General features: G+C 40.2%; 1 protein-coding gene and 1 non-coding gene across 2 annotated transcripts; one reads left to right on the top strand and one right to left on the bottom strand.

The window, feature by feature from the left end:
• Nucleotides 1–12,912: 12,912 nt before the first annotated feature.
• Nucleotides 12,913–13,314, bottom strand: LOC104106110 (uncharacterized). The gene has a single exon (XM_009614588.1). It carries the CDS (start codon nt 13,312–13,314, stop codon nt 12,913–12,915), a length of 402 nt encoding a protein of 133 aa, XP_009612883.1.
• A 1,183-nt stretch (nt 13,315–14,497) lies between these two features.
• Nucleotides 14,498–14,604, top strand: LOC117279169 (small nucleolar RNA R71). Its single transcript, XR_004509580.1, has one exon. It is a non-coding gene; the product is annotated as a small nucleolar RNA R71 (small nucleolar RNA).
• The last annotated feature ends 1,371 nt before the right edge of the window (nt 14,605–15,975 follow it).

The raw sequence follows: 15,975 nt of genomic DNA, 5'->3' as shown, positions 1-15,975 counted from the left end.
CCGTGAAACTGAGTATTCTCTAGAATAACCCGGTAATGATGAACTCTGAATAACTGGAGCACGATGAGAACTCTACGCTCGAAGTACGCTAAATAAAGACTGCATAGGAGCTCCTTGACTGGGTAGTGGTGCATGATAAGCTGGTCTGCTAGAAAGGACTGTTCCAAATCGACCCCGGCTTCCATATGAGGCACCATCAAAACCTCTTGAATGTCGTGACCTCTTGTCCTACCCTGCATTATCTCTCTAGTCTCACTATGGATGCGCTCAATACAACATGCTATCTCCACATCCTGGTGAAATGAAGTTCCAGTCTCTGCCTTTCTAGCCATAGAAAGGCAAATACCGTGGTGAAGACTAGCAATGAATCTCTTCACTCTCTCCTACTCAGAGGGAATCAAGCTGGAAGCATGGTGGGACAACTCAGTAATCCTCATCTCATAATCGGTAACTGACATTTGACCCTGGTGAAGATGCACAAACTGCATCCTCAGCGCATCTCTCCTTGTCACGACCCAAAATCCCACCAATGGTCGTGATGGAACCTAAGCTCTAAGACTAGGTAATCCAATCATACAATGATGTAAAAACATCAAAATAAGATATAACAAGTCAAAATTTATCATAAAAAGCGAAACAAAGACAAAACATAGGTACATGAGCCAAACTTCCCAAAACTAGGTAATATAGAGTCATGATCTCTAAACTGAATACATAACGAGTCTCAATAAGTACAATATTCTATGAAAGTAATACAATAGTATGAAACTAAGAGAAGGGGACTCCAAGGGTCTGTGGCGTACATGCAACACTACCTTGAATACTCTCGAACAGTCCAAGACTCACCTTCGAGGACCGCTACCTCCAGCACCTGGATCTGCACAAAAGTTTGTAGAACTGTAGATTGAGTCCGAGACAACATGTACTCAATAAGTATCAAGACTCACTCTCAAGGACCGCTACCTCCAGCACCTAGATCTGCACAAAAGTGTGTAGAACTGTAGATTGAGTCCGAGACAACATGTACTCAATAAGTATCAAGAGTAACCTCGATAAAATGGTGACGAGGTTTACGTCATGTGATACTCACTAATCAGAGAACTTGTGCAATATCTCAAATAACTATTAACAAGAATATAACAAGATGTAGTACCGTCAACACAAGGAAATAAGAGTTATCAACTCATCACAGGTAAATCATGTTTGAAAAATGAATTATCAGTCAATAACAAAGGCATATAATAGCCTGTTAGAAGCAACGTGAAATCATCTAAAGTGCATAATAAAGCATAAAGAATTCACTTGCTTACTTAGGAATTCCACCCTTATACTCCACATTTCATCAATAGAATGCCACCCCTATAATCTATATATCAACAACAAGAATGCCACCCTTATACTCCATCGTTCATCAACAAGAATCCACCCTTATACTCGTCGTTTCATCAACAAGAATACCACCTTTATACTTCACATATCATCAATAAGAATGCCCACCCTTATTCCCACACATCATCACATCAATAATATCCACCCAGATATGTCTGCATGTGCCATAATAATGACAACACAAAATAACAATATATCATCAAGATACATAATATCACAATTCATCGATAAGGGCCTCAAGGATATGGAAATAGTAAGGTGCGGATGTATGCTCAAGATAAAAGATATGACCACGACTAAATCAATTTAGAAAAAAATCCACAAACGCCTATCTTGGCTAATTAGTAGCTAATTATAAAACATGATCTCTAGCATAAGAGGATAAGCTCACGTAGTCATACAACAGTTTTCACATGTATCATAGAGAGCACACAATCAAATTAAGGCATAGAAGAATCCTAGAATCTAATCTGGTCATTTTTCATACATAGCACCCATATATACGCTCGCCATCTCGCATATACGTTGCTTTACATGCATTACAATTTTACAATTAATGTCAAATCCTAAGGATTATTCCCTCGCATAAGATTAGGCAACATACTTACCTCAAACGGGACAAATCAACCCTCCAAAATCGCCTTTCCTTTAGAAACCACCTCCAACCAGCTCGAATCTATCTAAGTAATTCATTAACATCAAATAAAGTCATAGGAAACAACCCCAAACAACGAAGCTATGATCTTTTATCAAATCTCTAAAGTTCAACAAAAGTTAACTCGGGCTCATACGGTCAAAACCTAAGTCAAGGGGTAGATACCCGAATTCCCACGAGTCCAAATATATGATTAGGTTCCAAAGTCGGGTTCAAATTAACTCCTAAATCCCCAATTTTCACTCTATTAAGTTGTAGACAAACCCCCAATTTTCCTTTAAATTCCAAGTTTTAGGTGTAGAAATCCATGGGGATTCAGATATCAAGCCAAATCCAAGTGAAAATTGCTTACCTCCAATATAGTCATGAAATTGCTACCGAAAATCTCCATCTCTCGAAGTCTAGGGTTCAAACACATAGCCTCCACCTCGAGTACGCAATGCACAAATTACCCAATCCTACGCGAATGTGATCACGCCCAACTATGCCTAATAAGAAGGACTAAGCGGTCGCTGCAAAAATAATCCGGTTCAAGAGTTCGGAGTCAAATCCCACAGGGAACTAACCTAATTGCTAGAACCTTTCAGTATAACGAATGATAAGCTCAGACAACTATCAGAGTTCAAGATTTGATTTATGAATTAATAAAAATTACTTAACTAAGAAAAAATGACAATAAGAATGTCACGACCCAAACCGCAGGGCCGCGACGGGCACCCGGTGCCTTACCCAACCGAGTACCAACGTAACATATATTTCTTATCAACTGCCTTTGTTGATGTAGGTATCGTTGTATTACGAATAAAGTAGAATTTAGGAGTTTGAATTCTTACAACTGAGCTCTACCACACGATCTAGAGTAAGAAGAAAGAGTGACAATCCTAAATGCCCTGTAGCCTCCTGCTTATAAGTGTGGTGCACAACACACCCATAAACAAGACTCTACTAGACACGGCTTATAGACTCCCTAGGACAGAACTGCTCTGATACCACTTTTGTCACGATCCAAACCGCAGGGCCGCGACGGGCACCCAGTGCCTTACTCAACCGAGTACTAACGTAACATATATTTCTTATCATACCATTATGGGTAAATGGGCCAGAAGGGGCATCATAAGATAACCATAATAAAATAAAAGGGAATACTCGACATAGGATGACCCAACATGTAATACAAACTTATACATATGACATACGGGCCTATAAGACCAAAATGATCACTCGTACACTGAACATAGGCCGACAAGGCCATACAATCTTTCATATACATGACATCTGTCTACAAGCCTCTAAGAGTATATAAACGTCATAAAGGTCGGGAAAGGGCCCCTCCATACAATTAAATACATGTCCAAAGCATACTGACCAAATAAGTAACTCCGGAGCAAGTGGAGTGTACCAACACCTTTTGCTGAGCTGATAGCCTACTAGGAGGACTCTCAATCTATCTGTCGGGACCTGCGGGCATGAAACACAGCGTACCCAAGCAAAAAGGGATGTCAGTACAAATAAAAGGGATGTCAGTACAAATAAAGTACCGAGTATGTAAGGCATGAAAAGCAGTATATAATAGACATGAAAGAAACATGGAGTAAAAGACTCAACCTGTAAGTCTGAATAGCTCTGTGAATCATGAGACATTTATAATGTCAGGCATATGTGTATAAATGTCATATCATGCATAGGTATATGCGTACATAACATCATCAAGCTTCTGAGGGCATCCCATCATATCATCTCGGCCACTATGGGCGAAATCATCAACGTATAACAGCTGATCAGGTGGTGGTGCATATATAACGCCATAACCTTTCCTTATACCCCATATACATATATATATATATATATATATATATATATATATATATATATATATATATATATATATATATATATACACACACACGTATATAACACCATCTGGTCATGTGTCAATGTGCATGTATAAATGAATGCAATGCATAAGAAGTAAGTTAATAAGATCTCTCGAAATGTCATAAGATCAATATGCCTTCGGATAAACTTTATCAACTACGTATTTTTCTGAGACCCATGAACAGAAGATATAATAATAAGGCAAATCAAGAACATAGGCACCCCTAGTACTTCTATGAATAAATTCATTTATGAAAGTTGTGCGTTTGCTCGTTTCGTTTGTATCATATGGGTCATGCCAAAAGAAAGAAGGAATAGCCTTAACATACCTCAAGTCTTCAATTCAACTCGACAAAATCTTACGACAACTAGCGCACCAACCCTATAACAAAGAAATACATGTACAACTTAGATGGCGCTAGTATATCATGTATCTCAAACGATAACTCGATTCTAAATTAAAACGGGCAGCATTTCCCCTGATTTTACTGCTCTCTCAAGCCTACTATAGGCGAGACAAAAACACAATACAACCCACAACTCGAAAATAACCTACTACAATTCGGGACCTTTAATCCAACAAAAACTGCCAATATACCATAACACACCCAATCAACATGTTATCAATTAGCTTGAAATTTCAATGACGAGAGACCAGCCCACTACCCTACGACATGCGGCATTTCTCCATGCCCTTTTATCCTTCCAAACTCCATAACTCAGCAGCACAATAGGCCAACATGAGTGGACTACAAAACAGTCCACTAAAAGTGAAATAAATCGAACTCACGGCTTCCGATCACCGTCCCGTGAGTTCTAACTAATTAGGAAACGAATTTTCATTGCCTTTCACATCTTCTTTTATTGCACCATTTTGTAGCTGTGAGGTACCATTTCGTGCAACTTTTCTCCAATTCATGTCCAAGCATTCCTACACGTGAAATAAGCTCTATTAAGTTCAGTTGTCGCACAAATTAGCATCCAAACAACAAGCAAGTAGAGTAAATAACATCAAAATATATATAATTATAGCACGACATCAAAACCCCATATTTAAATGTTGCTTGCCCTCGAGTCAACCAACCAAACACTTCCTCTTCAAGGACCCAACAAGCCCCACATTCACAGCACACTATACCTATGACCATGGTTGATAGTAACAATTAAGCTCTAGCCTATGCGGTCAAAATACACTTCCCATACTCATGCCCAATTTCAAAACATCCAACATAGGAATAACATGATTATAACAATCCTAGCCTCAAAAACTAAATCAATGTCACAATGCACCCGAGGCTTGAATACTTAATGTAACAGAGAGGTCTAATAATGTTACCTATCCTTTGTGAAACCATGTGCCCTCACAATAAAACAAAGAGTAAGCAGTCCACATATCCAAATCACATGATCGAATATATTTGAAGGACTCACACATATGAAGAAAAATCACTCACCCTCTCAAAGAACTCGCATGCATGCAAAAGGTACCATAGACTTGCCCATTATGTAAACCTCTACTATTGTAGGCCTGCTCGTTCCGAAATCATCTAGGACTTTATTATGGTTGTAAATTGGGCTAAGGGACGGGTGAGATATATTTACGATATAGTGGATAACTCTCCTAAGCACTTTAACACATCACGTATTCAACTTTAAGCGCAATAATTTCTTCAATCCCCATCAATCATCACAAGATAGCTCACCCCAGAATATTTTTCCTTCTTCTTTACACTCTACTTCATATCACATCCACTAGCAAAAACGAGAAACCTTTATTTATTCAATTATTCTTCTCTCTTTTTCTTTCTTTTTTTATTTCTTTTTTTTCTTTTGTATTTTTGCCTTGCCGCTAGTGGATTTTATTTAAAGCACAAGTGCACATTTCTTCCTTCTATTGGTTCCACTCAAATGCTACCCTAAGTTTCCTCATTACTTCTTTCTAGCGCTCTCTTTGCAATTCGAGTGCTTTAAGAGGTCTAAGGATCAAAATGATCCAATTAAGAATAAAAGGGGATAGGCTTATAATGTGAGTGTCGAAAGAAAGGCTTACAGGATCAAAAGGGTAACTAGGGATGATTTTATTTGTGATAAGCAACAAAACTCAAAAAGATCAAAGAAAGCCTAACATCACTTTTCAAACCGAGCAACACCTAGGATTTAGCTTTAATTCACATTCCGGGCAAGTTCTAGACTCAAATGCAATAACATGGACTATACAAAGAACTCACTTCGCACATGGCACATGACTCACTAAGGACGGTTTCATTCGGACTCTCACTCAAATAAGTATTCACAAAGCCAAGAGATATATTAAGCATAAAGCCCAAAGTGAACACAAGTCAAGCAACCAAGACATAGGAGTTATACCACATGCTATTCATTTTTACCTAGGTATCATCATATATTTAAAGATAAGGGAAGGTGAAACGCATGCCAGAACCTAAGTATGCAACCATCAAACAAGTCAAAAGGTGCAAATCCCATCAGTTCTTCTCCTTTATTTCTTACATACTACTCTAAAAGTAAAAATAAAAAATAAAAAATTAAAACTACTACCCAGTTCAAGTTACATCCCATGGAAAAGGACCGAGGCACGAACAAAAACCACGGGGGATTATTACTACCTAAGGAAAATAAAAGACATGTTTTTGTAATTTTTTCTATTTTTTAATTTTTGTTTAGACTTAAATCCCTCAAGCAAACTGTCTAGGAGATCCATCGTCGGGAAAAGTCTTTTTTTTGTTTTTGATTTCTGTTTTTTTTTCAAAAATTAAAAATAAATATAAAAACTATTACACTACTCAATACTATTCTAAAGTATCCAAAAATAATAAAACAAGAAGCTAACAATAAAGAATATAAGAAGTTAGAATTAAATATATAAGAAGCTAGAAATTAAAAATATAAGAAGCTAATATGGTTACTAATCTATTACTACTATGCACAACAAGAGTTACCCATCCCACACTTAAAACGTGCAGTGTCCCCAATGCATAATTAAAGTATAATAAGTGCATAAGACCTCCCTGATCAATCCTCGAGATGATGGCCTTCATCGTAGAAGGCTCGGTCAGCCTCATCCCAATCATCAACGTCGTCACCCAGATCCTCACCAGTGGCATCAACCACTGGATCAACCTGCTCCTCGTCACCCTATACCGAATGCTTTGGAGTGTTGATATCTTCCTCTGGTGGGACCCCCTAACCCACAGCTAAACCAACCAATCGTTGTGCATGTATGGTGAGAGTGAACCGCTCAGTCAACTTGGTCCTCTCCTCTCAAGTAGCAGGCCTACCACAATCCTCAACTGTAAATCCATCATCCCATACAAATAAGCCATGACACTCTCATCACAAGCCCGACGCTCAGTTGTAGTCAATGTCGTACCATCTTTCTCATCTGGCCCATGGATAATAGCAATGTCGGTAGCTCGAGATGTGGCTGGAATCAACATGTCAAACTGGGCTCCTCATCTACTTGCTCTCCAGGCAAATATTGCGTAAGCAGATTCACAAAGAATATCCTAGTAAGCGTGCCCTTTCTAGATTATGCCATCTGGCTATGTATCAACTGGCCCAAATTCACCGGCCATCCTTTCATCAAGAAATACACTAGACATACTCTCTCTTGGACAATAACAAAATCATGATCACACGGAAGTAGTCTCGTGTTCAGCATGCACAACCACACTTTAGCAATTTTCATAAACTTCACTTTAGGCAAAGAAGTACAGGTGTTGTATCTTTTTTCCCGTGTCCACACCGCATTTGAATTAACACCGCACAGTGTGTGCCTAATATCTGTGTAAGTAGGCCGGTCAATAAAGTTACACAACGGACTACATGAGACATCAGGGGCATCCAAATATCTACATAATGAGCTAGCTAAAATATCAATAAGCCTCCCATGAATAGGCACCAATTTCTCCTTATCCTCAAGGTTCCACCCGGCGTAGAACTCGTTCACTAAGATAAAGTTTGCCTCCCAGATTTTTAAATACAAAACCAGTCCTAGTTCATGTATTCTTTCCCAAATCTGAGGGTAACGGGACTTCAATTTGTGCTCATCAACTGTAAAATCAGGGAGATATGAGTTTGGGTGACACTTCCTGTATCATGCCTCCCAGATGGGGGCACACTCTTGATGCCATACTCACAGTCGCTCTCTCTTGAGGTTGTTCCCCGGTAGAAGTAGAAGCCACTTTCTTTCCTTTACCACTATGACTACCAGACGTAGCCTCAACTCTGTTTCTTTTCTTTGGCGGTGGGCCTGACGAGGTAGCCTTTGCCTTTGGTGGTGCCTTAGCCTTAGCCGATGCCTTAGAACTAGTTGTTGGATGAACCATATTGCACGTACCTATCAACCATGCAATTGTCAATGCCAGGAAACAATAACTATCACAAAAATAAGGTCGGAGTGACCCCACACTTAAAGCTCTAGGATATGCTAATTACTTTAAACCATAGGCTACTCAGACTTCGTCTTCATCAAGTAAGCGTATTAGCATCTAAATTTTGGCACTACACATAGCCCGTATCTCATTGCAAACACACTTTATCTATCTCCCCCGACTCCATAGAGTCACCCCACACTTAGGTTTTCATATCAATTATGCTCTTCTAACACAAAACAACCAATCCTGGAGACTCGGGCTCCAATTGGGACTAAAATAGCCACTGAGGCAATTTATCGAACACCTTGTATGCATTATTCGTGTGTGAGTCTCTTTGTGACTGAAGGATTGCTCCACCATCCCAAATCGTCTTGGGAATCGAGTGTAAAACACTCATTACAAAAATCACAAGATATCCTAAGGGGTATTTGAGGTTAGAATCGTTTTAGCACAATTCCACCATTGTTGTACCTTGTAGATCATATTACCCAACACTAGAATTTACATAGAAAAAGAGAGAATAGAGGAGTGAGAAAGAGAAAATTGTACATGTTGCTTGAGAGAGAGACGAGGCAGTGGGGTGGGACGGCACTTGAGAAACTTGGATTTTTCTCTCTTTGGGAACGGCACAGTGGGGTGGGATGTTAGGCAGATGGGTTTACTTTCTTTGTGTTTCAGATGCTGGGGCGTGGGGGTTGGTTTTTAATGGTCGTGTTATTTTAAGTGGGTTGGGGTGGGGTAAATAATAATAAAAAAATTTATAACTTACCTGGGCCTTGGCACGAGGCGACGTGAGGAGCGACAGCTGGACTCCGCGATGCGCAGTGAGACGCGACAGGGAAGTCATGCAACGCACTGGCAGGCGCGCTGGACACTGCCTCACTGTGTGAGGGGCACTAAACAATTAGCGGGGGGCAAGGTCTCGGGCGAGGTCTATAACTGCCTTGCTAGGCAACACACGGCGTGCAGAGCTTACCATTTTGCAACCTTTTAGCTTGTTTAGGACACCCGAGCACATCTTGCTTCCACGTAGCTCCACTACCTATAAAAACATGACAAATACACACAAAACTCACTTGTTAGTCCCCCTCAATATTCAACAAAAACTAAAACTAAACGAAATCTATGCTACGAATTGGGTTGTCTCCCAATAAGCACCTTAGTTAACGTCATGGCATGACCAATACAACACGACCATGGGTTGCCTCCCAGGAAGAGCCTGATTTAACATCGCGACATGACGTAGGCTTTCAAGATTACACTTCGCTCACATATTGGGGCTCTTCCAAGTACATCACATCTTTCTCCCCTATTTTTTCAATCATTCCAAGGTAGTGTTTCAACCTTTGCCCATTCACTTTAAACTCGTTCGTCCTATCTTCGGACTCAGTTTCTACGACTCCACTAGGGAACACTTGAACGACTCTAAATGGTCCTGCCCATATAGATTTCAACTTACCCGAAAATAATCTCAACCTCGAGTTGTATAACAACACCAAATCTCCGGGTTTGAAGTTATTATCTAGAATGTCCTTATCGTGCATCATCTTCATCCTTTCCTTGTACAATCTTGTACTCTCAAATTCCTGGAACCGGAACTCCTTGAGTTCATGTAACTTTGTAATTCTACTTGTGTTCGCGGTTTCCATATCCAAATTCAACAGTCGTAGTGCCCATAAGGCTTTATGCTCAACCTCCACCGGAAGATGGCATGCTTTTCCAAATACCAACTTGTACGGAGACATACCAATTAGAGTTTTAAATGCTGTGTGGTAAGCCCATAACGTGTCATCCAACTTCCTTGCCCAATCAGTCCGAGTCGCATTCACTGTCTTGCTCAGGACACTTTTGATTTCCCTGTTGGATACTTCCACTTGCTTGCTCGTTTGTGGGTGGTAAGGTGTGGCAAACTTATGGCGAACTCCATACTCTTCTAACAGCCTTGCGAATGATCTATTGCAGAAATGAGTTCCACTATCACTGATTATAGCTCTCGGAGTGCCAAACCATGTGAAAATATTTTTTCTTAGAAATACGATCACTCCCTTGGCATCATTTATTGGAAGAGCCACAACTTCAAACCATTTGGAGACATAGTAAATTGTTACCAATATGTACTTGTTACCATCCTAGGTGAAAAATGGTCCCATAAAATCAATCCCCACACGTCAAACATTTCCACCTCTTGAATTGTAGTCATCGGCATCTCATGACGACAAGATATGTTGCAGGTTCTTTGGCACTCATCATAACGTTTCACCCAGGCATGGGCATCCTTGAATAGAGTCGGCCAATACAAACCTGACTCCGACATCTTCGTCGCTATCCTAATTCCTCCAAAGTGCCCATCATATGGTGAAGCATGGCAAGCCTGCAAAACAGAAGATTGAGCTTTCCCGGGGATACACCTCCGGATCATGTTATCCACATAGATTTTAAAAAGTAAAGTTCCATCCTAGTAATAGGACCGACAATCACGAAAAAACTTTTTCTCAACGTGTCAGCCATTCTTCCCCCATTAGACTCTTTTGAATCAAAGAGAGTTCATAAGGCACAATACCGTTTGCCAAATAGTTAGAAATATCAGCATACCAATGCATCTCCTCCAATTCCACTGCTAGTAATTGTTTATCCGGAAATGTCTCCATTATATCTTCAACCTCTACTTTCTTTTCAGCTCCCTCCAACCTTGAAAGGTGGTCTGCCACTTGGTTCTTCATTCCTTTCCTATCACGGATCTCCAAATCGAATTCTTGTAGCAAAAGAACCCAGCGGAGCAAGCGTGGCTTTGACTCCTTCTTTACTATTAAGTACCTAAGTGTTGCATGGTCGGTATAAACAATCACTTTTGAACCAATCAAATAAGACCTAAATTTGTCAAATACAAACACTACAGCAAATATCTCTTTCTCAGTCACAATATAATTGAGTTGTGCACCGCTTAGCGTTCTGCTTGCATAGTAAATTCGGTGCACCATTTTTTCCTTTCGCTACCCCAAAATTGCTCCTATATCATAGTCTCTCGCATCACACATGAGCTCAAATGGCTGCTCCCAGTCGGGTGCAACAATGATTGATCCAGTCACCAGTCTCTCCTTCAGCTCCTCAAATGCTAACCTGCAATCATCAGAAAAGACAAAGGGGTGATCCTTTTCAAGAAGTTTACATAAGGGATTAGCAATTTTAGAGAAATCCTTTATAAATCGCCTGTAGAAACCGGCATGCCCAAGGAAACTTCTTACTACCTTGACCGAAGTGGGCGGTGGTAACTTCTCAATCACGTCAACCCTAGGATGGTCGACCTCAATACCCTTGCTTGACACTCGGTACCCCAAAACTATAACTTCTTGTACCATAAAATGGCACTTCTCCCAGTTCAGCACCAGATTCGTCTCCACACACCTTTTCAACACTCTTCTCAAATTGTGAAGACAGCCATCAAATGAATTCCCCACCACTAAGAAATCATCCATAAAGACTTCTATAATGTCTTCAACCATATCAGTGAAAATGACTAACATACACCTCTAGAAAGTGGCCGGTGCATTGCATAGGCCAAACGACATTCTCCGAAAGGCAATGATGCCATACAGACAAGTGAATGACGTTTTCTTTTTATCCTCAGGGTCTATTGTAATCTGATTGTACCCCGAATATCCATCCAAAAAGAAGAAGTGAGACCTCCCTGTCAATCTATTCAACATTTGGTCAATGAACAGCAGGGGAAAGTGGTCTTTCCAGGTGGCAGTGTTAAGTTTTCTGTAATCCATGCAAATTCGCTAGCCCGTGACTGTACGAGTAGAGATCAACTCATTATTCTCATTCTGTACAACAATCATGCCACCTTTCTTCGGAACATATTGGACTGGGCTACCCAGACACTATCCAAAATCGGGGAGATGATGCCCGCTTCCAACCACTTAATCACTTCATTCTTCACCACTTCCTTCATATTCGGGTTTAACCTTCTTTGATGTTCCCTAAAAGGTTTGTGCCCCTCTTCCAAGAGAATATTATGCATGCAAAAGGCCGGGCTGATACCCTTAATGTCTGCCATGATCCAACCAATAGCAGTCTTACATTCCTGTAACACCTGTAGGAGTTATTTTACCTTCACAGCTAACAAACCTGATGAGATAATAACAGGTAAAGTAGAGTTAGGCCCTAATAAAGCATACCTGAGGTGAGCTGGAAGCGGTTTCAACTCCAACTGTGGTGGCTCCTCTATTGACGGCTTCGCAGGTGGTGTTTCTCTTTCTTCAAAGTGTTTTGGCTCAAACTCCAAAACCCTTGACCTTCAAGAGCCATAACCCACTCTATCAACTCTTCACCATCCACTTCTTTCAAATTCATCAAACAAGCTTCTAATGGGTCTCTGACATTAAGAGTCTCATCCTCCTCTTGTAGTATCACATCACCTGCCTCCACTAGCGAATAATTTGCAAATTCGCTGGGCCTCCTCGTAGATTGTTGAACATTGAATATTATTTCTTCATTATTCAACCTCATTTTTAACTCTCCAGTCTCACATTCAATCAATGCTCTCCCAGTGGCTAAGAACGGCCTTCCCAAAATTATGGATATTTATTCGTCAGCCTATCATTCAAGAATAACAAAATCAGCATGAAATACAAACTTCCCCACTTGGACGAGCACATCATCCAGAATTCCTGTTGACCTTTTCACTGTGCGATCAGCCAGGTGCAACAACATTGAGGTCGGTCTAGCTCTGCTAATGCCTAACATTGTGTAGATTGCCAAGGGCATCAAGTTAATACTAGCCCCCAAGTCACACAATGCTTTAGCAAAAGCATAACTTCCAATTATGCATGGGACAGTGAAACTACCGGGATCATGCAACTTTTGAGCCATAGGTCTTGTCTCTACCGCACTGCAAGTTTGAGTCAGAGTTACAGTAGACAGGTACTGGAAGTCAAACTTTCGAGACATCAAATCCTTCATCATTTTAGCATAGCCTGGCATTTCCCTCAAAGCATCCATCAGCGGAATATTCAATTGAATTTGTTTGAGAATTTCCATAAATTTCCTTTATTGATAATCTTTCTTTTGCTTTGCCAACCTTTGAGGGAATGATGCTGGAAGTAGCTTCTACTCACTGCTTTGTGTCTTTTCCTGATTAGAAGTCTTTTCCATTATCTGTTCTGGGAACTATTCAATTTCCTTCTCCTTTACTTTGTCAACTTGTGATTGTTCAATTCCAACCTCTGTGAGCTCCATCGACTCATCAATCTCGAATGGCACTGGAGTAGGTGGCACTGTGTCTCTATTAGATTGAGCAACTTCTTGCTCTCTGTCCAAATCCCTTCCATTCCTGAGACTCACTGCCATTAACTGATTTGAGTTCTGCTCTTTTGGATTGATGTTTGTGTCTGCAGATATCGTTCCTTGCGGGTGATTGTTCAAAGCCATGGACAGCTGGTCTAACTGAGTTATAATGCCTTTAATAGCTGAGTCATGTGCGGCTAACTTTTCTTGCATCTTTCCATTTGCCACAATGATTTGTTGCAGCATTCCCTTGATTTCTATCATATTACTGTCATCCTGTCTGGTCACCTATTGTTGATAAGGCTGTTGGTAAGCCAACTGTTGTTGGTGGTGCTTATTGTAACCCTGCTGCCTTTGATAGAGCATAACTTGGCCTTGTGGTCGTGCTCCAACAGGATTGGTATTGTACTGTTGCTAGGTTGGTCTGTACTGCTGATTCTGAGGCCCCCATTGCTGTCCACCTTTCCTCTGACCCCCAAAATTATTTACGTAATCCATGTCTTCTCTGAAGCCCTGGCTATCATTTTCTCCACTCTACGAGCAATCATACCACTGATTGATGTAGGGAGTGCATACGCCTCCATTTGTTGTGTCAACAATATGTACTTGTTTCGTGCCCATCTCATAAATTTTCATTGTCAACAAGCTTATCTGGGTCATGAGAGTGGCTATATTTTCTGCATTTGTATTGTTTGGGTCAAGAGCAACAGAATGCACTATTTGAGTGAGTGTTTCATCCCTCATCATCGAGCCTGAATTTTGAGCCATCTTGTCAAGAAGTATCTTACACTCTGTGAATGATTTGCTCAAAAATGCACCCCCAGCTGAAACATCTACATTAGCCTTCAGGCTGTCAGCCAAACCCATATAGAATCTCTATCCTAGGATCTAATCCAGGATGCCATGGTGTGGACACTTCACCAACATCCCCTTAAACCTCTCCCAGGTTTCTTGCAAAGTTTCAGTTGGTTTCTTCCTGAACTGCGATATCTCATTAATTTGCCTTGCAGTCTTGTTGGGTGGATAGAACTTGTTTAAGAACTGCTTGACTAGTTCCTCCCAAGTAGAAATGGAGTTTATTGGGAACAAATTCAGCCAAGTTTGAGCCTCCCCGATCACAGAGAATGGAAATAGTAACAATTTGATTGCTTCGGGTGTCATATTCAGCTATCTTTGAGTGACACAAATTGATAGATAATTTTTCAGATGCTGTTATGGGTCTTTGATGTACGACCCGAAGAACAACCTTTTATTCTGCAGCAAGTGTAGCATGTTGTTTGTAATTTGAAAAGTCTCCTCTTGTATTAGAGGGACTGCAATTGCAGTTGCCAGATTGTCAACAGTTGGTTGCGCCCAATCATATAGAGCAGCTTCTGGCATAAGAGGTGCTACCACTCCGATGTTTGGGTCAACTTGATTATTTCTATTGTTCTCGTTGACGTTCTTGACTTCACCCATTGTAATTTCGATTTGTTCGTTCTGTTTTAGCTGTTTGCCCTTCTTGTTAGCCCGATTCAATGTCTTGAATGCTTTTTTGGGATCTGAGAGACCTTCAAATAGTTCACCAGTTCTCAAGGAGCTTCTAGGCATGCACCTAAGACACAGAAGAATTCATTCGTGAGAATTTCAATGGAAATATTTTTAGCACCGTAGAAAATTGATCTAAACTAAAAATCCTAGCAATTCTTTCAAGTTGTAACGAATAACACCGTTAGGTCCCCGACAACGGCACCAAAATTTTATCACGCCCAACCATGCCTTATAAAAAGGACTAAACGAGTCGCTGCAAAAATAATCCGGTTTGAGAGTCCGGAGTTGAATCCCATAGGGAACTAACCTATTTGCTACAACTTGTCAATATCACTAATGATAAGCTCAGACAACTTTCAGAGTTCAAGATTTGATTTGTGAATTAATAAAAATTACTTAACTAAGAAAAAATGAAAATAAAAACTAGCAACTAGTAAGAATGAGGTTGAATCAAGGATAAAATGATCTAGGATTTACGATTTCCCCAATTGTCGGATTAATTCCTGACATGTTAGCTATAATCTTGTCGCAACACTCTCTAAAGATGATAAGTATTTGTTTACCGCAATTATATCTCGATCAATTAAAATAATTTACTAGAAGTATTCTCTCGAACTACTCAATCTGACAATTCGTACAACTCATAAATATCGCGCCAAAGTTTCATTATCTCTAATCCCGCTTTTAAATTCAAGTAATTAATCTCTTAACTTACTCGAAAGTGGCGTTGTTTAACAAAAATCTAATCAAGTGTTCTCTCTCAAGTAACACAAGATAACTAGACATGATTAATCAAGGGCCCTTCAATTAACCATAAGAAACACATAGTTGAACAATTAAAGAGTA

The sequence above is a fragment of the Nicotiana tomentosiformis genome, chromosome 1 (genome assembly GCF_000390325.3).
Source record: "Nicotiana tomentosiformis chromosome 1, ASM39032v3, whole genome shotgun sequence".
Classification (NCBI taxonomy): Eukaryota; Viridiplantae; Streptophyta; class Magnoliopsida; order Solanales; family Solanaceae; genus Nicotiana; species Nicotiana tomentosiformis.
The sequence above is the reverse complement of the archived record's forward strand: the minus strand, read 5'-3'. Positions and strand labels throughout refer to the sequence as shown.